Source organism: Lissotriton vulgaris, chromosome 3_1 (genome assembly GCF_964263255.1).
Source record: "Lissotriton vulgaris chromosome 3_1, aLisVul1.2, whole genome shotgun sequence".
Classification (NCBI taxonomy): domain Eukaryota; kingdom Metazoa; phylum Chordata; class Amphibia; order Caudata; family Salamandridae; genus Lissotriton; species Lissotriton vulgaris.
In genome coordinates, this window is record NC_141689.1 from 338,583,992 (window position 1) to 338,608,215 (window position 24,224).

The 24,224-nt window shown below is 50.3% G+C and overlaps 1 protein-coding gene across 1 annotated transcript in view; it reads right to left on the reverse strand.

Moving 5' to 3' along the window:
- CPLANE1 (ciliogenesis and planar polarity effector complex subunit 1) overlaps positions 1 to 24,224 on the reverse strand; it is a 2,360,818-nt gene that overhangs the window by 1,256,634 nt on the left and 1,079,960 nt on the right. The window contains exon 25 of the mRNA XM_086960545.1: positions 3,354 to 3,639. Within this exon, the coding sequence (XP_086816671.1) occupies positions 3,354 to 3,639 (286 nt within the window). The remainder of the gene's footprint in view (positions 1 to 3,353; positions 3,640 to 24,224) is intronic.

Here is a 24,224-nt window from a genome sequence, read left to right on the forward strand (position 1 = left end):
CGGGATGGGTATCCACAAGCTGAGGGTACTCGATTTGAATATGAGGAGTACCGCCCTGATAACGTGTCTGCTTCACGAATGTATAGCAACCAGCAAAATGTCAATGTATCGAATGCACATGTTATTAATGTTATTGCTACTAAAGCAGACCTATGTATACGTAATAAAGGTGTAATTTCTGTTGGGAGAAGTGAATGTAACACCACACTCACGTTTGATAGTCCTACTGGTATATCGTTTGTGACATCCCGAAATACTTACTTCATCTGTGGAACGAAAGGTTATCATCAGCTTCCTTTGGGGTGGTCAGGCACTTGCTATGTGTCATTTGTATTGCCGCCTGTATTCATTGCCCCACCAATGTATCACAACAATTACATCCTCTATCATGACTTTGTTTTAAACCGTGATAAACGTTCCCTTGTTTTGGACGATGTAGATCAAACGGACACTACTTTGCAGCAGTATGTGGACTTTAATTTGGGTTTGTTCTCCTTCGTTGGGGCAGCTTTGAACAGTCGAAAGATCCGACGACTAACTCGTGTTGTTGAGGCTGTGGCTAATGATACTGCAATTGCACTCGGAAATATCACTGAAGAAGTACAGATTTCTAGAATTGTTGGGCTTCAGAACCGGATGGTTCTGGATGTAGTGTTAGCTGACCGTGGGGGGCATGTAGAATCATCGGAAGTAGCTGTTATGTCTACATACCTGACAATTCTCCGTCTGTATATGATGCTATCACTAAATTGCATAAGATAGCGGCTGAAATACATCCAGATAATGGTACTTGGACTCTGTCAGGATGGTTCTGGTCAATACTCACCACCTGGGGATGGAAACTGTTGACGATTCTATGTATCATTGTGGGAATTCTGTTTTTCATTTGCTTATGTATCCAATGTGGCCCAGTTTTTTGTTCTACGTGCTTGTCAGCTTGTGTACCATCGAGACGAGCTCTTGCTCATGACAAAATGATGCTTCATAAAGAAGTAACACAAATAATGCTAATTGATATAGAAGATGACCACCCCGATTATGTCCACTATGAGGTAGCTTCAGCTAAATGCTAAAAGGGTCGTCTGTCGTATTTTGACGATGGCTGGGTTAGCGCTTAGCTTTGCTACACGTTTCCCGCTTAAATTAGCTATACGTAGAAACGCCATTTTGTATGTGTTGGCGGCCATCTTAGATCATGAGCGGCCTCGTGGCCGGCGTGCCCTTTAGTCCTTTGTCCGTTCCATTGACCACTCGAGTCTGCCCAGCAACAGGCTATTTTTAGTATTGGTCAAGCCCACACATGCGCAGTTCACACTGACCAGTCACTCCTCAGGTATGTGCCGCAAACTGACCAGTGGGTTTGAAACCCTCCAATGAGCTGGCAGTATTCCAAAATATGCCCTTATATGTACATAATGTTCTGTAACTTTGTGCCGCGTGTTCGTTTTATTACCTGTAGAATTGTATAAAAGAAAGGGTCACACCGGTGTTCGTGTGATACCTCTTGCATTACCAAAGGGTGCTGTATGAGCGTACCACCACCCCATGGGGTCCTAATAAACTTGTTCTTTGACTTTTACAGTTTCCGTGCCAACAGTTCTTCTAATGTATGTGGGTTATCTTCGGAACATGTAGACCTTGGGAACCCGATACGACAACACCAGAGACAAACACGATAGGGATCGGTGACCGACATCATGCGGGAACAGGCCCAGCACGGCTTGAAACCTGTCTTCCCCAACGACATCCCTCGCACACGCAGTTGGAAAAAATCCTAGAATTCAACAAAAGTCGAGAAAAAGCCTGCCAAAAAGCAGCTGAGGGGTAACTCTTCCCGGATCGGCGCTTAACTGTTGCGGAAAGAAAAGGACGGACGTCCACGTGCCTGTGTGGTGCCTATATAAGCTCTGCAACGTCATAACCAACACTAACGATGCCGAGGTTATGTGGAGCCGAATGGAGCCATCCGACGTCACGCCAAAGGGGTATTGCTCAGCTAAAGTTTTACGGATCCAGCCTGACGTCTGGGAAATTCAAAGGTAAGGAATCTGCAACTAGAAGTCTCTGTCAGATACACGTTTTTTTTAAAACGAGACCGGGTCTTTGTCATGCACAAACGGACCCGTAAAACTGATTCTCTGTTTGATGCTGAGCCACTACATTTTATGGTCAGTAAAGGACGCATGGTGACCATTCAGCAACCTGGAACAACCATAAACAGAGACTCGTCGTTCTTTAAGCATCTTCCTCGATGTTCGTCAATAGCAGACCTCACAAGTGCAGCAGTTCCACCTGAGTTCCCAAGTCAAGCATTTGGATTTTCATCTGAGATGTCATACAACTTGATCTGGAAGGCTCGTCCAAGCACTTCAACGACTCTTTGAGGAGATCTAATGTATATATGTTGTCTGTTCTTTTTATTTAACAAAGGGAGAGATGTTGTGTTGTGTGCTTATGTGCACAAGGTCTCTATTGGTTCTCAGCGGACTCCTTACAAGCAGTACATTATCAATTAGGGGGGTTTCAGGGTGTGGTCAATAAAGTTAATGATGCAAAATTTTCAGTTTTTTCCCCCGGAGTTTTATATAGCGCAAACTTGACCCGAAGGGATCAGGTATCAGATCACTTTACATGAGAACCAGTTACATTACACAAGGACACATTCATATTTGTTAGGCACCAGGAGAACCCAAAAGGCACTGGGAGGCCCAGAGTCAAAGGATGTCGAGAGTCATTGCAGCTACTCGAACCCAGCTCCCCAGATTTCAGAATGACCGCCCTAGACCTTTAGGCCACATCCTCTTCCCGGTGCATGCAGTTGAATAAAGATGTGCAAACCAGAGCTCCGTGTGTTGTAGTCCCCTGCATGCTCCTGGGCTGGGGAGGACGCTACACTGACTGCAGGATTTTCCACAAAGGTTTGGTCCCCGCCACCTACTACTTTACAAATTAAGCACTGGTTGCTGATAAATGTGGTTACAGTAGTGCCAGCGGATTGGTGCTATCCTTGCCTCGGCCACTGGCTTTAGATTGCTTTCTGGGTGACAGTACTTTGGTAGAAGGAAGCTTACTCCTCCAGCTGCAAAGGGTTAACTCTAACCATTGGTGCAATGCACAAGTGCTTGGTCCCATTTTCAAATGACAAAGTCTTCATAGGTAAAGCAACTTTTCTCATCAAGATATGTTCACATTGGGTATAAAAAACCCCAATAAAAAACAGATTACCCATCTCAATGACTAAGTAAATCGAGGAAAACCTGGGAAGCACATATATTTTGGCCAAAAATAGCAGAAAACAAAGAGAAATAATAACATGAAAGAGCATTTTGTTAAGTACGTCAGCACTGATATACCTTCGAACGGGTTCTTCAGTCATCAAAGCCTCAGAAAGTGTATCGCCGGTGTCTGCATCGCTATAAACCTGGGGTTTACCAAACTCTGTGAGAGTGCTTCTGCTCAGGCTTGTCCCCATGGAGAATCGGTCATATAACAGTGCCTCATTGTCTGGGGCCTCTTCTTCTGGTTCCCAAATATTCACCTCAATGGGCCCAATGTTCCTTACTACACGTTTCAAGGTTTTAATTCTCACTTTGTGAATATTATGCATTACAACAGACATCCTTTCTTCTCCTTTAGGGCCTAAATGAAAGAAAATAAATGCTGTTAATCTATCTTTGGCAGCAATGTAGCGGTATCATGTTTAGGGTTTCATTATTTAGTATCTCTTTTGCACTTGAAATGCAAAGCTGATAAATAGGTACTGTCTTGTTCAATATATATATATATATATATATATATATGTTGGTGCACAAAATGGTCTCTCCAACAGCTGGTAGACCAATCATTTCCACAATTAATAGCATTTCAGAACATATCTCCCAATATATTGATTATTATCTCCAAGAACATGTGAAAAGTCTTCCCAGCTACGTAAAAGACACTGAACAAACTTAATACCATTGAATGGGAGAATGACTGGTGTCTGATCACATTAGACATCGAGTCATTATACACCAGTATCAATCATGAGGCAGGATTAAAAGCAGTCAACCATTTTTTGAGTAAAAAATCCTGTGAATATTATGGGCACAACAAGATGTTGTGTGAATTGACTGCCTGGTGTTTAAATAACAATTTCTTCCTATTTGGTAAGGAGACTTGGAAGCAAGAAAGGGGCGTGGATATGGGATCCTGTTTCTCCCCCAGCTATGCATGCTTGCATGTTGGCTGGTGGGAGGAACAGGTCCTAAGCAAGATACCCAACATACATAAAGCCCTGTATTGGTTGAGGTTTATAGATGACGCCTTTGCAGTATGGGAGGGAGATGTAAAAATGCACAGGAGTTTGTTAATAATTTAAACAGCAACTCCTGTAACCTCAATTTTACATCAAATATCAGCCAATCCAAAGTTGAATTTTTGGATATACAAGTCTCAATTGTTGATAGCAATTTAGTGACAGCATTGTTAAGGAAAAAGACAGCAGGCAACAGCATATTACATGCCACCAGTAGTCACCTAAGACACCTCATGGACAGTATCCCGTTGGGTGAGACTGAAACGTATCTGCAGCTCGCCACAAGATTTTGATAAATGTTCAAAAGAGATGATGGTGAGGTTACAAGAGAGAGGGTATACTAAAACAGTTCTCTCTCGAGCTTTAAGCAGGGCAAAGGACAGGACAAGAGATTCTTTGCTAGCCCCTAAAGCTATTCAGGGTGAGAAGGAGGAGGGAAGCCCCAGACTAATCACCACATTCAGTAAGCAAGAGAGGAAAATTAAATCAATCATTAAAAAGAACTGGCCTATTATGCTTACAGATGGTGTGTTAGGCAGTAGACTGCCTGAAACACCCACCATCACCTATAGAAGATCTAGGTCTATGAGGTGTCAATTGGTTAAGATGAGTCCTGAAATTGGCATTGGAGGATCTTGGCTCAAACCTACAGCAGGATTTCATAAATGCTCATCGTGTCGCGCATGTAAATTCGGCATTGACACAACCCATTATAACATCCCCTTTTCTGATGTTAGTGTGGCAATTAAAGGAAGCTATGTATGCCGCACTGAGTATCCTGTGTATGTTCTGACGTGTACCTGTGGACTGCGCTATGTGGGTAGCACCAAGCTACTGGTGCATGTCAGAATCTTGCAGCATCTCAGGTCCATAGTAAATAATGACATAACCTATCCAGTTGCTAGGCACTTCAGGGCAAAACACAATAATTATTTGAAGTGCCTCACATACTTTGTAATCAATGCGGTGGCCCCGCTGAGAAGGGGTAAAGATAGAGAGAAACTCTTAAGAAAATTAGAGACACGCATGATTGTGGAGCTGGATAGTAAAAGTCCAAATGGGTTAAACAACACCGAAGATCTGCACAATTATCTATGAGCCTGTATGTTATCTGTGATTTTTACTGACATATTTATTTATGTATTTAATTAGATACATATTAAGGTCTTCAAGAAGAGTATGACATTTGGCAAATAATCGATTATTCCAACATAATCTGATTAAAGGATTATCCAGGTTTTATGTCTTATGAATTTATCATGATGTAGGTTTTGTAGTGTTTTTAATAGCTATAAGAATTTCGGTGATTGTTGAAAAATTGGTTTTGATAAAGAATTATTTTTAAAATAAAATTGATAAACACAAAAAAAATCCTTTTTTAACCGCTAGTCTTTGCACAATAAGGGAATCTGGATAGAATCAATAAAGAGGTGTGTATATATACTATCCCCCAGATGCATCATGCTCCTCTTTTGCGAGTGCTTAATAGCGATTATTAAGGAATCGCTATTAAAGACTCGCAAAACGGGATGCATGTAGAAATCGCAAAATTTATAGCGATTTCTACTGCTTCCTTATTTGCGATTCGCTAATTGCGAATCGCAAATAAGGAATGACTCCCCATTCATTCCTATGGGCCAAAGGCCCATGGGAATGAATGGGGAGTCAATCCTTATTTGCGATTAGCAATTAGCGATTCGCAAATAAGGATGCGATTTCAAGGGTGCGAGGGTGTCCAAAGGACACCCTGTAGCACACCTGAAATGATGATTTACACTGGTGTTGCGCACACACATGTCCAAAGGGCATGTGTGTGTGTAACATCCAACTTAGAAAAATGCATTAAAGTGCATTTTTCAAATTTTTTGCTATTTACCACAAATTCAGACTTTGCGGTAAATAGCGGCCAAAAATTGCGAATTCGCAATTCTAAAATGGTTCATGAATTGCATTTAAGGAATCTCAAATAGAGATTCCTTAAATGCAATTCCTCGCAATTCAGCGATTTCTAATTTTGCGATTTTTGCATTTGGGATGATGAATCCCAAATGCAAAAAAAGCACTCGCAAAGGGCCAGATTAGCAGAATCTGGCCTTTTGCGAGCCGATTTTTGCTTCATGAATCTGGCTGTAAGTAATTAAGTAACGTTAGGGTGTTTTTGACAGGTTTTGATAGAGCACTTTAGCACTTTTTATATTTAGCCCTTTTTGTTAGGCTTCCATATAGATATATTATTTCCATGGTAACTCGTTAACAAAAGGAGGTGGATATGTTGAGCCATTGCATTTATGCAGAGGATTCAAAAATTTGACGGAACAATCCCAATGTAAGCTCGTAGGAACTAAGAACGAGTTACGGTACAGTTGGTAACTAATAGACCCAGTATTGCTGATTTTTGCAAACATTGCCTAATGTTTGCACAGTGTACTGTTAACATATATATTTATTAAAATATTAATGTGTGGAGGTTAGAAATATAATTTCCAAGGTTCTTATCAAATGCATAACAGGTCAGGATTTTATCGTTATTCATATATTTACATATTTTATATAACCATATTTATTCTGATTTTGCTACATTTGCACATGCCTGCATTCATGCCGGTAGAATATTGTTGATGACAACATAAAGCGATTTAACAACAAACCTCAGTGTAATACCATTACCATTGTATTGATTCACCGCAATGTTGCAAAAGTACTAGTGAATTTGCGAAGTGTTTCTTTTATGTCTAGCTTTGGAAAGCCACGTGACTCTCACAAGGGGTGGACACTAAGTAAAGTTTAATAACAATGGCATTTGCTGTATTCCAATCTGTGTGATCAAGAGCACCGCTGTGCTCGAAACACGTTGCAGAGAGAAGATCTAAATAAAATACCTTCCTGCCAGATCCTTGTGGCCCGTCTCGACTCTTTTCGCCTGCAGTGGAAGTTTAAAAGGGAATGCTGGGAGAAATATATATATTATATATATTAACTCAGATACTCAGTCCATCACCACCCCCTTTTCAGAATCGTTTTGTCCACCATAAGCGTGGAAGGGTATACTCAGATGTGAGTCCCTTGCTCATTGCACCATCAGGATTCAAGCAAGCCGGGCCGAAGACGGCTGTAATTCCAGAAACCGGTCCCCGGAAGCTTGTTTCCTTCCCAGTATAAGACTTGGCTTGGTAGTTTGGTCTGCCCTGTTCCCATGATGCACTGGGCCAGACTAATTTGCATATAGCCAGGTTCTGAGCTGGGATGGTGCAGTGAGCTAAAAAACGGAGATGGATCAAGCCCTGATCTGTTGACTGGGTATGAGTGTTCTGTTTAACTCAGATACTCTGTCCATCACCACCCCCTTTTCAGAATCATAAATAATGAATAATGGCATATCGAATCTCAATGACATATGGCCTGTTCTGTCTTGAAGCACAAGTTAGTAACCTTCGGTAACGATATATCTGTAAGAAACAGTAGTTAGTATTAGATTCCTTACCTTGGAATATCCCCAGGCGTCAGACTGGATTCGGAAAAATTTGAGTAGCAGTACCCCTGCGCGTCGGTAGGCGTCGTCTGCGGCTCCACATCCGTCGTCGGCGCCGGGATGACGTCGTCGGAGTACTTAGACGTCAGTTCTTATACATAGCTTTTCCGCGCCAGAAACGCAGAGCCATGATAAAAAACAACACTGGTGCCATGAAACTAGAGCCCTAAAAGGGGATGATCTTAACCCTAGATAGCGGTTCGCAGAACGGGGAGGATGGTGGGGCGGTAAGGAATCTAATACTAACTACTGTTTCTTACAGATCCATTGTTACCGAAGGTAAGTAACTTGTGCATCTGAAAGAAACAGGTTAGTATTAGATTCCTTACCTTAGAATAGATACCCCAGCAATACCAACCCCCGGTGACTCTGCGAACCAATGATCACACCAGAAAGTCCTGGAGAACGGAACAGCCAAAGAAGCCATCTCTCCGGACTTGGCTGTCCAGGTAGTAGTGTCTCGCAAATGTGTGCAGCGAGGCCCACGTAGCTGCCTGACAGATGTCCTGCAAGTGGACTCCCCGACCCAGGGCAGTAGTAGCCGCCATGAGGGTCGCGTCCGCAACACAACTTTGTCCGGATGGACAGAAAGGAAAGGAGGTTTAGAGGAAAGAGCCTGGAGCTCACTCACTCTCCTGGCAGAGGTGAAGGCAACCAGGAATGCAGTCTTGAGAGTAAGGAGACGAAGAGGACAGTTATGAAGTGGCTCGAAAGGAGCACACATCAGGTAAGTCAAAACAAGGTTCAAGTCCCACTGTGGCATCACGAAAGGAACAGGAGGAAATATATGAGTAATGCCCTTCAAAAACCTATTTACAACTGTGGACTTGAACAAAGAGGAGCCTTAAGAAGGCGGAAATGGCAGACAGATAGCCCTTGATAGTGCCCAGAGCAGAGCCCTGCTGGGCAAGAGAGAGAGAGGAAAGAGGAGAACCTCTGAAAGAGGAGCAGAAAGGGGATCCACAGCCTTTTCTGTGCACCATGCCACAAATTTGTTCCACCTGCAGGAGTATATGGATTTTGTGGAGGGACGCCTGGCTGACAGAATGACATTACAGACTTCAGGAGGCAAGTTAAATGGCCTCAACTGCCGCCGCTCAATCTCCACGCATGTAAGTGGAGACTGGACAGGTTCGGGTGGAGGACCGTCCCCTGCTGCTGCGACAGAAGGTCCTCCTGAAGAGGCAGACGAATCGCGGGATCGACAGACATGCCGAGTAGCTCGGGATACCAGCATCTTCGTGCCCAGTCCGGAGCCACAAGTATGACTTGGGCCCGGTCGTGCCTGATCTTTTTCAGCTTAGCACTCTAGGCAGAAGTGGTATAGGCAGAAAGGCGTACCTAGACCACAGCTCCACTCGCGGCGAAAAGCGTCTCCGAGCGGTTGCCGCCTTGGAAATTCCAACGCGCAGAACTGATGACATTGCGCGTTCTCTTCTGTGACGAATAGATCTAACCAAGGCTCTCCCCACTGCTGAAAGAGGCTTTGCGCCACGTCAGAGTTCAGACGCCATTCGTGATCCATCATGCTCAGACGGCTGAGTTTGTCCGCCCTGGCGTTCAGGGAACCTGCCAGGTGTTGAACCACCAGGGTCACACCCTGATGTTCCAGCCACTGCCAGAGGCGCAGAGCCTCCTGGCATAGGGTCCACGACCCCACCCCGCCCTGTTTGTTGCAGTACCACATGGCGGTGGTGTTGTCTGTGAACACCTGCACTACACTCCCCCGGACAGAGGGGAGGAATGCCTTCAGTGCAAGCAGGATCGCCCGCAGCTCCAGAAGGTTGATGTGGAACTGGGACTCCACCGGAGACCAGAGGCCTCTGATCTTCGCCTCTCCCATGTGGCCTCCCCAGCCCTGGAGGGACACGTCCATCACAACTATGTGCTCCGGTTGGGGTAGGGAGAGGGATCTGCCGCTGACCCAATCGCGGTCCGTGAGCCACCACTGCAACTGTCTTGCAGTGCCCTCCGAGATCAAGACATGGTCGGACAAGTTGATGCTGGGCCCACTGAAACTTCAGGTCCCACTGCAGAGCCCGCATCCGCCACCTGGCGTGATGCACCAGAAGGATGCAGGAGGCCATCAGCCCCAGAAGCTGCAGCGTCAACCTGACAGAGACTTGGGATAACGGCTGAAAGATCGGAATCAGAGCCTGAATATCCCAAACCCGCTGTTCGGGTGGATAAACCCGAAACTGCGCAGAGTCTAGTACCGCTCCAATGAAGAGGAGCTTCTGAGAGGGACACAGGTGTGACTTCGGCACATTGATGGAGAATCCCAGCAGGTGTAGGAGGTCGGCCGTAGTCTGGAGGTGGCTGACGACTGTCTGGGGCGAGCCCGCCTTCAACAACCAGTCGTCGAGGTAGGGGAAGACTGAAACCCCTAACCTGCGCAGAAGAGCTGCGACCACCGCCATCACTTTCGTGAACACCCGTGGGGCGCTGGTAAGGCCAAAGGGGAGCACGGTAAACTAAAAGTGCTTGTGGCCTATCGTGAACCGCACGTAACGCAGGTGGGCCGGCAGGACGGGGATATGAAAGTAAGGGTCCTGCAAGTCCAACGCTACCATCCAGTCTCCCGGGTCCAGGGCAGCTAAGACCTGAGCCAGTGTCAGCATCTTGAACATTTTCCTTCCGGAGGAAGCCGTTGACGTTCCGCAGGTCCAAGATAGGGCGTAGGCCCCCTTTGCCCTTCTTGGGTACCAGAAAGTAGTGGGAGTAACAACCACACCATACTTCTGGCCCAGGAATGCGCTCGATGGCCCCCTTGGCCAAGAAGGCCGTAACTTCCTATTGTAGAAGTTGTAGAAGTTTCAAGTGATCCCCCAACACGCGGTGGTACTGCGGTGGCATGGCTGGAGGGGACGCCTCAAAGGGGAGGGAGTAGCACCTTCGGACGATTTGCAGCACCCACCTGTCCGATGTGACAGTGCGCCAGTGGAGTTTGTGATGGCGAACCCTGTCCCCCACTGGCGTCACATGGGCCTGAAAGCTCTGACTAGGAAGGTTTTGAGGCGGATGCTGCAGGGGTAGGTGTGGACTGGACTGGCCTGGACGTTGTCCCCGACAGCCGCCACGGCGGTTACCACGTCCGCCACCATGCTGGATAGTAGTCTGCGGCCCGTGGCTGGCAGGACGTGTGGGGCGTCCCTTACTTGGCCACGAAAGGAGCAAAAGGCAGCCGTTTGCTGGCGCAGGGCCGAGAGGCCCAAGGACTTGGCCATAGCCCTGGAGTCCTTAAAGCGATAAAGCTCATGGTCTGCCTTGTCGCCAAAGAGGCGACAGCCATCAAACAGCATGTCTATAAGGGTGTTTTGGACATCAGCCGAAAAGTTGACGGACCTCAACCAGGCGTGGCGACGATCGCCATCGCTCTGCCCAGTGAGTCCATGGTATCCAGCCTACACCGGATGTAATACTGTGCCGCATCTCGACCTTCCGCAAGGGCTTGGGCGAGTTTAGTCCGGGCCTCCTCCGGACATTGTGGCAGCATGTCCACGATCGTGTCCCATAGAGAGTGGGTGTAACGGCCCAAGAGGCACACAGTGTTGACTGACAGCAACCCCAAACTCAGGGAGGTGAATACCTTTTCCCGTATTGCTCATACCTCTTGGATTTCCGATCAGGGGGAGCCGTCGGGAATGCGGTCTGGGAGTTAGAGGCCTGGATGACCAGGCTCTCAGGGTGGGGTGGGTGAACAGGAAGCAAGGGTCGCCCGGAGCCGGGTGGTGGCGTCTGGCCACGTTCCTATCTACAGGCTGACCTGCAGCGGGCTTGGACCAATTGCCCAGAAGAACGTCAGACAAGGCCTCATTAAATGGCAGCAGAGGCTCAGCTGAGCTTGCCTGCCGTTTAAGGACCTCAGTGAGGAGGTTAGTCCTCAAGGCCGCGACGGGGAGCACCAGGCCCAAGTCCTTGGCCGCCTGTGTCAGCACCACATTATAGGCAGCCCCCTCCTCCGTAGCCACAGTAGTAGGGGAGACAAAACCAGTGTCTAGCGAGGTGTCCAGACCACTGGCCTCCCCAGATCACCTGTCCAGTCCTGATAAGACTGGCACTCCTGTGCCAGAGGGTCCTCAGACCCCTCCCAATCCCCCTCGCCACCCATCTCCTGAAACTCAGGGCCAAAGGATGGGGCCGGGTCATTGAAGTAGAAATCTCCTAGCGGGCAGCGTCTAGTGCGGCGCCGGTCCGACGATGGACCCGAATCGAGGGTAGGACCGGGGACGGCGACGTCCTGGGACGGCGCCGGGGGCGACACCATGGGGATCGGTGTGTCAGAACCGGATTCAACCGGGACCTGCGGCACCGGGACCGAAGTCGGCGGCGGCGTCGGGACTGAAGCACCCGACGGCGTCGGGACCGAAGCACCCGACCCGCTGGGGCCCCCAGACGGGGCCGCTGGGCCCAAAGGCGCCGCAGAACCTGACGGAGGAGTGAGCGACCTCATGGCCATGAGGAAGGCCTCGATCTCCTCCGGCGTCGCGTTCTGTCCAGGGACCGACTGGTATGAAACAGGACGCGACACCTGCGGCTCCGATGGAGCCGCCCGAAACCCTCGACCGCATCGCGCGAGCGTCGGGAGGGAGTCGGAAGAGTGTTGACGCCTCTTCGACTTCTTGTGCCTATTACCTGAGGACTTCGAGCCCTTAGACTAGTGACAACTCCCGGAGCTATGATGACTCCGACCCAGCGACGGGTCCCTCGACCTCCTCTCGAACCGGGACTCGAGCGCTTGCGGGACCGCTCCCGTCTAGCTTTGGACGTCAGGGCCTTGCAGTCGGAGCAGGAATTGTCAATATGGTCGGGGCCCAGACATCATTCGGTTGCAGTCGACGCAGGGTTTGAACCGGGGCATCCCTAGCGGCAACGGCGGAGTCGATAGACTTCGAAAAATGACCAAAAATGATCGAAAAAGTTTTGTCAAAAATTGACTAAGGGTACCACTTTTTCCGGATCGGCGCTGGCTGGCGCATAAAAAAGAAGAACTGACGTCAGCGCGCGAGGGCGGCGTCTAAGTACTCCAGCGACGTCATCCCGGCGCCAACGACGCCGACGGACATGGAGCCGCAGACTACGCCTACCGACGCGCAGGGGTATTGCTACGCAAAAAATTCCGGATCCAGTCTGACGCCCGGGGATATTCTAAGGTAAGGAATCTATCACTAACGTGTCTCTTTCAGATACATGGCCGCTAGAGTGACGGAAACGGAGACTAGAATAAGCAAGGCAGAAGATGGGTTGCGGGATTGCGAGGAGGCCTCTCGACGCGCCAGGCCACCACCAAGGACTTACAATGGAGGGTGGACGACGCCGAAAACAGGGCACGACTGAATAACCTCCGCTTCGTGGGATTTAGGGAGGGAATTGAGGGGACAAACATGGCGGCATTCCTCCACAAATGGCTCTGGGACACCTTCCCCTCTGACAAGTTCTTAACTTGTTTTGTGATTGAACGGGCACACAGGGCCCTACAGGCAAAACCCCCCCCGGGTGCGGCGCCCCGGACGATCATAGCCCGTTTCCTAAACTTCCTTGACAGGGACATGATCCTCCAAGAAGCCAGGAAACTGGGAGACATTAAAATAGACAATACACCTATTATGATATTCCCAGACTACAGCCGTGAAGTGCAAGCAAGTAGGAGATAGTTTATATCCGTTAAAGCAAAACTGCGTGAGAAAGGCATACAATACATGCTACTCTTTCCAGCTAAGCTAAAGATGGTGTTCAGAGAGAAAACTCACTTCTTCCCCCAGAGGCGGCATGGGAATGGTTGGAGGAGCGGCTGCTCCTCAAGCTGACGGAGGAGCGGAGACGGCGAAAGAGCCCCCCGGGTGTACTTTCAAGACAACCAGAGATGGAACAGGGCAGGAAGCTACGACCCAGGGACCCCGCGGGACAGTGGCGGTAAACACCCACCCCCCATCCAACACAGACTACTGGCCGCCCAGTACCGGCCAAGGACCAACCTCTGAACTTCCAGCCCAGACTGCGTTCCCACACTCTGCCACTCCCAACAGGACCAGACAGTAATGCTGAACCGGACCCTCAAGGAGGCACATCAGCGGATGATAGAATTGCAGACACACGATGTCAACACATCCTTTAGTAGTGGAGATCGTTGCGACGGAGCAAGACATTACCATGGAACACTCACAAGAAGAACTGCCGGACTCTCACTTGTGAATCACAAACTTAGCCCGGATGGCACCAGTATCGCCTTACCCGTCAGGGCCGCCAAGGGATGGTTGCACACCACCTCTTCTTTCTTTCTTTCATTTCACACCTCACACTTTCCTTTACCTCCCTTTCTCCTTCTTACCCTTTTCCTTTTCTACATTCTGCTGTCGGCTCTCCGACTGACAGTGCACGGCTCCCCGCCTTGCGAAATTTAGTTAAAGAAAGTTGCAGGCCAAAGTGCAGGGTGTTTTTTTGAACCTGTAGTGCAAGGGGTTACGACCATGGGTGGGCGACAGGCCGCACCCGCCACTGCAAGGAACCGACAGCGACTGGCCACAGAGTCTCAGCGGGGGAGGGATGGGGCGGGGAGGGTTGTGGTCAGTTTGTTTATACATGTTGGAAGGTTTTATGAGTTTATAAGAGGTAATGTCACACTAGTAGCAGATGATGCATGGATTGCCATGAGAAGGTTCAAGATAGATTGCCACAATGCGAATGGCCCCACCGGTGTCACTTAATGGGCAACACTCGGAAGCCCCTTGCTCGGTCTACACTTGGAATGTGAATGGCCTAGGTGACAGGATTAAAAGAGGTCAAGTGCAGGCCCATATTAAACGTGCTAACCCTGAAATAGTGCTCCTCCAGGAGACTCACCTTCAAGGGAGTAAATGCAGTTTCCTCGGTAGGAAACCCTACACTGTCCTAGCGCATACAAGATACACGACAGGGTCCCGAGGAGTGGCCATTTTAATAAAAAGGTCCCCCCCTTTAAGATCCAACGCACGTGGGTAGACGAACAGGACACTTACGTGGGAGTCAATGGGAGATGGGGCAGGACTGAATTCACGATCATATCTGTGTATGCCTCCCCCCAGCTACAGGCCAGAACTCTGGCGGGGATCACTGATATACTGCTTGATACGCTGAATGCCCTACTGGTGATCGGAGGTGATTTTAATGATGTGATGCACCCTGCCCTAGGTCTGGGAACCCCGCACGGTCAGAGACAGACGCCTTTAGCGCACCTCACCAAATCCTTGGGCCTTATAGATGTATGGAGGACACTGCACCCGCGAGACTCCTGCTTCTCATACTACTCAGGGGCGCATAAAGTATACTCTAGATTGGATTAAATTTTCGTAATGCAGGGCATGAAGGGACAGATAAGGGGGCCTGATTACCGAGCTAGTGGTTTGTCGGATCACTCGCCGCTTGAGGCCACCATCGGAAAGGTCGTATTTAGACCCAAAGGGGAGTGGCGCCTCTCAACATGGGAGCTACAGAATAAGGAAGGAGTAGTTTCTGTCCTGTAACTCCAGTTCTGTAGTAGGGGTATCTCTGTTATAGTCATAATCTAGGGAATAGTCCCGCCCATGTGCGCGGACCCCGGAGCAATCAAAAATAATCTCTTAAGCTGTCAAAACATGCAGACCTGCATAGACACTTAAGAGAGAATTTAAAGACAGATAATGCAGCCTATATCCACAGGCTATACTGTCCAATACTTCAACTGGAAATTCCACCAAAAACCACAACAGCACAGCCTGTCCAGGGTTTTCCACAGAGAAAAACCTTGCTTTAAACAGCAAAACCCTCTGGAATGATAGTGAGGAAGGAGTGGACAGACAAGCCCCATAGGCTGCCATTATGTGGCTCAAAACAGGATACTGTGCCTTTAAGAGAACTTCCCAGAAGCCTCACTGTATCCCAGAATGCAGTGCAGGTCCCTTTCACCTTCAGTTCTTTTTGAAGGCGTAACACGCCAGACCTGTAGCATTCCTTACATGAATATCTCTCTCCACCGGGGAGGAGGGCGGGCGCTTATGACTATAACAGAGATACCCCTACTACAGAACTGGAGTTACAGGACAGAAACTACTCCTTCTGTAGTAGGGGATCTCTGTGTATAGTCATAATCTAGTGAATAGAATAGCAAGCCCATCCCCACACCAAAGCGGCGGTGGAGAAACGAGAAATAACACCACTATTGTGCGAACAAATTTCGCAGCGAAGCCTGCCCAACCTGAGCATTTGCCCTGGTATCAGTGTCCAGACAGTAATGCTAAGCCAAGGTATGGACCGTCTTCCAAGTGGCGGCCATGCAGATTTCTGCAATCGGAACATTAAGCAGCAAAGCAGTCGCGGCAGCTTTGCCCCTGGTGGAATGAGCCTTAGGTTTACCTCCTACGGTCGTATTAGTCTGCTGGTAACACAATAGTGTACAGGACACAATCCACCTAGAGATGGACTGTCTTGAGGTAGCAAAACCGGTCCAGACTGATTCATAATTGTCAAACAATTGATCTGAACCACAAATATCTCTGGTTGTAGCCACATAAAATTCCAACACCGTCCTAACATCCAGGGAATGTAGGGACCTTCCCGATGGAGATGCCGGATTCTGAACAAACATAGGCAAAGTTATTGTCTGATTGACATGAAAACCAGAAAGAACCTTAGGAAGACATTTAGGGTGAGTATGCGTAACAACCTCGGCAGCATGAAATACAGAATAAGGTCCTTGGCAACACAACGCCTGAATACCACTCCCCCTGCGGGCCGATGTGATGGCCACGAGGAACGCCGCCTTCCAGGACAGATGCTGCAACGAAGCCCTATGAATAGGTTCAAAAGGCTCCTACATCAATCTGGGCAGCACCACATTCAACTCCCATGAAGGCGAAGGAAGCCAGACAGGAGGGAATGCTTTCTTCCAGCCTTCCAAAAAATCTTAGATCACAGGGATCTGGAAGAAGGAAGTCTGAAGGGCATTTCCTGTAGGCAGTCAGCGCAGCAATATGAACTGTAATGGAGTAGACATTAAGGCCCGACTGCGCCAGGCGTAGAAGATGCAGAAGGAAGACATCTTCCTTACACGTCGACAGGGCATGGTCCCTGGACTTGCACCAGATGCAAAAACTTCTTCCACTGTTAAGCAGAAGAAGTCCTAGCGGAAGGATGCTTAGCCTCCTTCAGTATGTCCATACAAACTTCTGGTAGATTCAAATGGCCATATCACACTATCTCAGGAGTCATGCAGCCAAACTCAAAGACGAGAGGTTGGGGTGCAACGTCTGCCCCCTGAACTTTACGAGAAGGTCCAGCCTGCAAGGCCTCCGTATAAGAGGACGGAGAGACCTGTGAAGCAGGTCCTTGAACCACCACTGTCTGGGCCATTCCGGGGCAATCAGGATCATCCGCGCCCTGGACTGGGACAGCTTGATGAACACCGCCGGAATCAAGGGAAAGGGTGGAAAAGAGTACAGAAAGCTGTTCGACCAGTTAATCCAGAACGCATTCCCCAGCTTCCCCACAGGCAGTACCTGGAGGCGAAGTCTCGGCATTCGCCGAAGACTTCTCCGAGTACTTCGTCGTTTATGACCCACTCATGGCTTTCCTGAATCAGTCTGCTCAGCACGTCTGCCCAAGCATTCTGCACACCTGGCAGATGGGTAGCCGTTAGAGTCAGTCGCCAGATCGCCCGCGCCTCCTGCGACAGAGTGCGCGATCTCGAACCCCCCTGCTTGTTGAGGTAATACATTGTGGTCAAAGTGTCCGTCTGTACAAGCCGAGAGTTGGTCTGGAAGGACGGAAGAAACGCCTTCAATGCCAAGGGAACAGCTCTGAGTTCCCAAAAAAAGGATGTGATACGTGGACTCCATCGGGGACCACGTTCCTTGTATCTGCAAGTCTCCGGAAAGCGCCCCCCCCAGCCGTGGGGAGACGCATCCGTCACGACAGTCTGTGTGGAAATGTCCTTGTGAAAGGGAACCCCTCTTAGGAGATTCTCCGCTGAACACTACCACTTCAGAGACTGAAGAGCACGCAGAGACAGTCGTATCTTGTCGCCCAAGGTTCCTTTCCTCTAATCCCACTGATCCTCTAAGCACTCCTGCAAAGGTCTCATGAGCAGCCGTGCGTGTGGCGTGAGGAACATACAAGAGGCCACCGACCCCAGTAGAGAAGACACCGTCTCCACTACCGTAGATGGGGCGGTCACAAGAGCCTGAGCCTTCCCAAGGGGAGATAATCGACTCTCCACCGAAGGAGACACGCTTGCTGACAGCGTATTGACGGAGGCTCCCAAGTACTGTATGCACTGGACCGGAATGGGGACAGACTCGGACATGTTGATGTGCAACCCCAGCTCGTTCCAGAGAACGCACGTCCTCCTGAAGTGCGCCTGAGCTTCCGAGAAGGAGGCCCTGATCAACCAATCGTCCAGGCACGGTTAGAGAAGCCACCTCGTTTTTCCACAGGCGTGCAGCTACCACTGCCATGCACTTCGAGAATAGTCTGGGCGCAGACTTCAGCCCGACTGGCAGTACTGTGTACTGATAATGATGGGCGCAGACCTGGAATCGCAGGAACTTCCTGTGTGCAATGAGCCCCTGGGAGTATGCATCCCGTAGATCTATGGCACCAAGCCAATCTCCCTGTTGCAGCAGAGCATAATGCAACGACAGCATGCGAAACTCCTCTACTGCGAATCCACTTGTTTACTTGTCGCAAATCCAGAATGGGCCGGAACTCGTTCCTGTCCTTCTCATGAACCAGAAGAACCGGGAGTACAGACCTCTCCTCTTTTGAGACAGAGGTACGTCCTCTATCGCCCTTGTCCTAGACAGGATAATGGCCTCTGCTTAGAGCTCGCACCACTAAACCGCGAGCCGACCGGAGGAAGTGCTGGAGGAGGGCCGATGAACCGAAGACTGACTTAGACCCAGCCGGCCTTTGTTCGCCGAGGAGCCACAAGCTCTCCCCCGTATGCGCGCAATATACTTGTAAAGCATTCAATGGCGGCCCGGGACCACCGGCAAATCCTGGGAGGAAAAACGCCGCTAGAAAGGGCAGAAGGCCTCAGGCCGTTCTCCATGCCCCAAACCTACAGCCGTCCAAAAGTCTCCGATTCAGACTTCATGCGGGCCACTCACTACTCTCATGGCAACCCAAGGGTTGCCCAAAGAACGGGAGAGTAGAAGCACACTGCTGAGCCGCAGGCTGCAGAGACGTCAGGCAAATAAAAGCATGGCAATGTAGGACAAACCCACAATACCTGGGGGTCGGTAGGAGAGAAAAACTTCGCTCCGACACCGATGCCTAGATCCGAAACTATCAGGCCCATTAGACCACCTCTTGTAAGGCTTCCCTCCTGTCTCTCGGCAGAGGAACCACAAATCGGTGAAGAATCGGTGAAGAAACCGCCCCCCACAGAGGGATCTCACAACAACGGTCCAACAACCGCGGGCCACAGCGCGAGGCCCGCATGCCGCCACCCCTGCGACCAAGTCAGGAGCACGGTCGGAGCCAGAACCTCCTGCCAGGCGGTAGTGGACGAAAGGTAAGTCCCGCCAACCAGTAAAGAGTCGGAGAGGGACTCCCCGGACTCATGGCAGACGCATCCCTGGCATCAAGGCACGGAGGTTCGCAGACTGAGGGGCAAAAGGCCCCTGGGGTGGTGGACGGAAGAGGGAACCGAGGGGATTCTGAGACATCCCCGGTGGTCTCACCAGTAGTGGTTGAGCAGGAGGCGACCTAGCAGACGTGCAGGCATGCAAGCACTCAAAACTAAGCAAAAGGACAAACGTCCCTCGTGTACACGTGGTGAGTAACCACAAACTCCCCATCAGAAGGGCTCCTAGACGCTGATCAACTGCTCTGCGTCGTGAGTGGAAGGTGCCGGGAACACAAAGTCCCCTCTACGACGGGAGGCTCACCAAGGAGCGAGGCCTGGAACCAGACCCAGGCGTCAAGAGCCGGCAGTACTCTGCGGCTGTAACTCATGACGCCGACCTCACTACGACGTCACCATCACTAGGACAGTGACTGGCTCTATGACAACCAACACTCAGACGTCAAAATGTCACTAGGTGTCAACCCAGGAGACGCCGAGCCATCCCAAACGTCGACGTCCTGACCCAACGGAAGAGGGCAGAGCCCAAGTGACCAATGCCCCAAAAGGAGCATCACTGGTCCATGACGTTGAGCCTCACCGCTCCATGACGTCTAGCCTCACTGTCCCATGACGTCGAGCATCCCTGCCCCATGACGTCGAGCATCCCTGCTCCATGACGTCGAGCAACACTGTTCCATGATGTCGAGGCACCCCATGACGTCGGGGAACCCCATGACGTCGAGGTACTCCATGACATAGAGACACTCCATGACGTCGACGTCGAGAGACTCCATGACGTCGACGTCGAGACACTCCATGCTCGAGGCCCTTCATGACGTCGAGGCACCTCATGACGTCGAGGCACTTCATGACGTCGACGTCGAGGTACTCCATGACGTCGACGTAATCCATGACGTCGACGTCGAGGTACTCCATGGCGTCGACGTCGAGGCACTCCATGGCGTCGACATCGAGGCACGAGGCACTCCATGGCGTCGACGTCGAGACGCTCCATGGCGTCGACGTCGAGGCGCTCCATGGCGTCGACGTCGAGGCGCTCCATGGCGTCGACGTCGAGGCACTCCATAGGACGTCGACGTCGAGGCACTCCATAGGACGTCGACGTCGAGGCACGAGGCACTCCATGGCGTCGACGTCGAGACGCTCCATGGCGTCAACGTCGAGGCGCTCCATGGCGTCGACGTCGAGGCGCTCCATGGCGTCGACGTCGAGGCGCTCCATGGCGTCGACGTCGAGGCGCTCCATGGGACGTCGACGTCGAGGCACTCCATGACGTCGACGTCGAGGCACTCCATGACGTCGACGTCGAGGCACTCCATGACGTCGACGTCGAGGTACTCCATGACGTCGACGTCGAGGCACTCCATGACGTCGACGTCGAGGCCCTCCATGACGTCCAGGCACTCCGCGTGCCGACTGGAACCGCGTCATAGCTCAGACGTGCCCTTACTGGGGATAACCCCAGAGATTACAGCATGGGACTCGGTAGAGGACCTACCCTCACCTCACCCAGAGGCTGAAGATGCCTTCAAACTCCTCTGCTTGAAACCTGGAAGCCGAAGCCCCCTAGAAAAGAAGGTACAGAGAAGACAGGTGTCCAAAGACACAGGCAAGCACAGAGTACAAACCGATTCTTGAGTCACCTCCTCTTCTTCATGCTCCGAGGAAACCGGCTCCGGGTCCGGCTCCGGCTCCGGCGCCGGAGAACCCACTCTCGACAAAGCAGGTGAAGGAGAGACAAAGTCCTTACGGTGCCTGTGAGACTTTTTCTTCGAGTCAGAGGAATCCTTCCCCGAATGATGTCTCGAACTGTGCTTCCTCCTCTTATGTTTTCTCCTCGAAGAGCTCGAAGCATGCCCGGAAGCCGACTTAGATCTAGACCTAGATCTTTCCCTGGACTTCGACTTCGCCTTGGACCTCGAGTCGTCACCAGACCTCGAACCTGCTCTGGACCTCGACGCCGATCTCGACCTCGACTTCTGCTTCGACTTCGATCTCCGTGACGTAGATCTCGAAAGCCGCCCAGAGTCCTTTTTCACCTTTGCCAAGAGCAACTTTGCTTCACGCTCCCGAAGCGCCTTCGGATTCATCTTGAAACAGGACTCGCAGTTCTTGACGTCGTGGCCTGACCCAAGACACCACAAACAATCCTTATGCGGGTCCGTGATAGACATCATGCGGGCACAAGACCTACATGGCTTAAAGCCTGTTTTCCTCGACGACATCTCCGGAGAGGAACAAAGTCGCAAGAGAGAAACAGTGACAAATATTAGTTAGAAAGATACTAGGTATCGCTGAAGATCCCGAAAACCGTTAGCGTCGGAGACGCGGAAAAAAGGGAACTGACGTCATCACGCCGGCGTGGGCCTATTATGGGGTCGGTGACGTCAGACGGAGTCGCGCGCGATGCCGTGCTCCTGTGACGTCGCCCACGACGGCGTGCTACGAAGAAAATTTCCGAACGTTGCTGACGCAAGGGGGATATTCACAAGGTGAGGAATCCACACGGCAGATGTATCTATCAGAAAACCACAGCAGAATGCAGATAAAGGCCAAAGACGTCGAGTGAAGCTACAAAAATCCAAAAATATCACAAAAATAGTATAGAAAAAGCTCAGAAAAGAAGAGCTAATGCTCCAGGGTCCTGCTAGCAGGAGCCGGAAAAAAGAACTGAAGGTGAAAGGGACCTGCACTGCATTCTGGGATACTGTGAGGCTTCTGAACGGTCGCTCCCCTCGCTCTCCTGCCTGAATCTTTACTGACATCACCTGCACCGCAGCTGAAGCCCTGTGCACCCGTGCTCGCCTGTCTGCGCCTGGTATCGTTGCCTTTAACAAACGCTATCGCGTTCTGAAGCTCCTACTCGCGCAGCGATTTAAATACTTCATTGCCAATATCTGAATAGTGCCTGTTGTAATTTTATTTTCCGCATATCGCTCTGTGCCACATAGCCTTTAAGTTTACAGCGTGTATCTTTTCTTCCACATTAGCGCTTTGTAGCTGATTGGCGCTTTTGAACCCTAGTAGTTGAATTTAGTTTGGCGCTCTGTGTTAATTACGTGCACCTCATTGCTGCGTTGTGCTTGAATGTTAGTAGTCTCTGAGTGACGCTTTGGCAGAGGTATTGTGATGGAATTGAGAGCCTTAGCTGCCTGCTGACTATCATTGTGCTGTGCCCTCGCTGCTGCTTTTAGTTTCACTTTGCCCTCCATTTTGTGTTTGTCCTCTCCCCTGACCCGCCTCTCTGATCCCGCCTCCCAGCTGACCCTCCCACGCTCCGCCCCCTCCACCATCCATTTATGGCCAATGCCCCCACGCGCAGCGTCCACGCGCTACGGCCACGCCGAAGGTGCGCCAAGGGTAAGCCCGTCTACGCCCGTCCGCGCCTGGACCGCGCCCAGTGCCAGACCCCCTGGCCCTCGCATTGCCCAACCATCCCGCATTACTTACGATGCCACCACCCTCCTAGCCCTTAACCCCGGCCGTTCCCCCAACTGCGTCCAAGCCGCTCCTGGACACACCCATGGTCCTTTCTCATGCTACTCCTGCAAGTTCATCGGCACCGTCAACAACTCCGCAACGATCGTACCTCAGATTCCCGACCCCAACCACCTACAATGCATCTTGCTCAACACCCGATCGGTCCACAGGCACGCCATTGACCTATGGAATCTACTAGACACCATCTCTCCGGACGTCGCCTTTCTAACAGAAACATGGATGAACGCCTCTTCCGCCCCAGACATCACCATTGCCATCCCAGAAGATTATAAGATCATACACAAGGACCGTACCAGCCACACAGGAGGAGGAATCGCTATCGTCCATAAGAAATCCATCCGCATCTCAACCAGCTCCGACGTCAATCTCGCCAATTCTGAACTCCTTCACTTCCAGATCCTCATCGACCCCAAGACCACACTCAGAGGCACCCTCCTCTACAGACCACCAGGACCCCGCGCAAAATTCAGTGAAGACATCACAGACTTCATCACTCCACACGCGCTCCCCTCCAAAGATTACATCCTTCTGGGAGACCTCAACTTTCACCTTGAAAAGAACAACGACCGCAACACCACCACCCTCTTGGACAACCTCGCCAACCTCGGACTTAAACAACTGGTCACTTCCCCCACCCACATCGCAGGTCACACACTCGACCCTATCTACCTCCAGCAATCACGTCTCCTTCAGCCACACTACGGATCTCCTCTGGACTGACCACAGCTGCGTTCACTTCACCTACAACAAGCCGAAACCCATCAACCACCTCCAACCAACTCTGCAAAGAAATGATGTAAATAATTAATTTACTCTCTTAATTTCTATGCAGGTAAGTACTTAATCAATAATAACTCAGATCGGATGAAAAAAGACAGAGTCCGTGGTGTGAGAGTTCTAAGGGGTTTTATTCCTTAAAAAGGAATGGTCATGGCCAAGATATCATGTTCTGACCACCACACAGGGTGTCAGAAGGGATAGAGCGCTACATTTTATTAACAGTACATAGCTTATATACTTATTTCATTCCATAAGTAACAGTGCAAGAGGCGTAACAGCTGAGAGAAGACAAGATAATAATATTACACGTGGTACATGTGCGTAATCAAGAGGCGTGAACTAGAGGTGTGTTCTGGAAACGTCACTGATAGGTGTCACAAAGGGGTGGCACTAACAGAAAATGTGGCAATGTCAGCAGAAATCGGAAGCTTGGATGCGTGCGCAGCTGGATGACGTGTAATTGGAGGGGTGCAGGGGACTTGACATTTACACTGACGGAAAGAGACAGAAGTCTG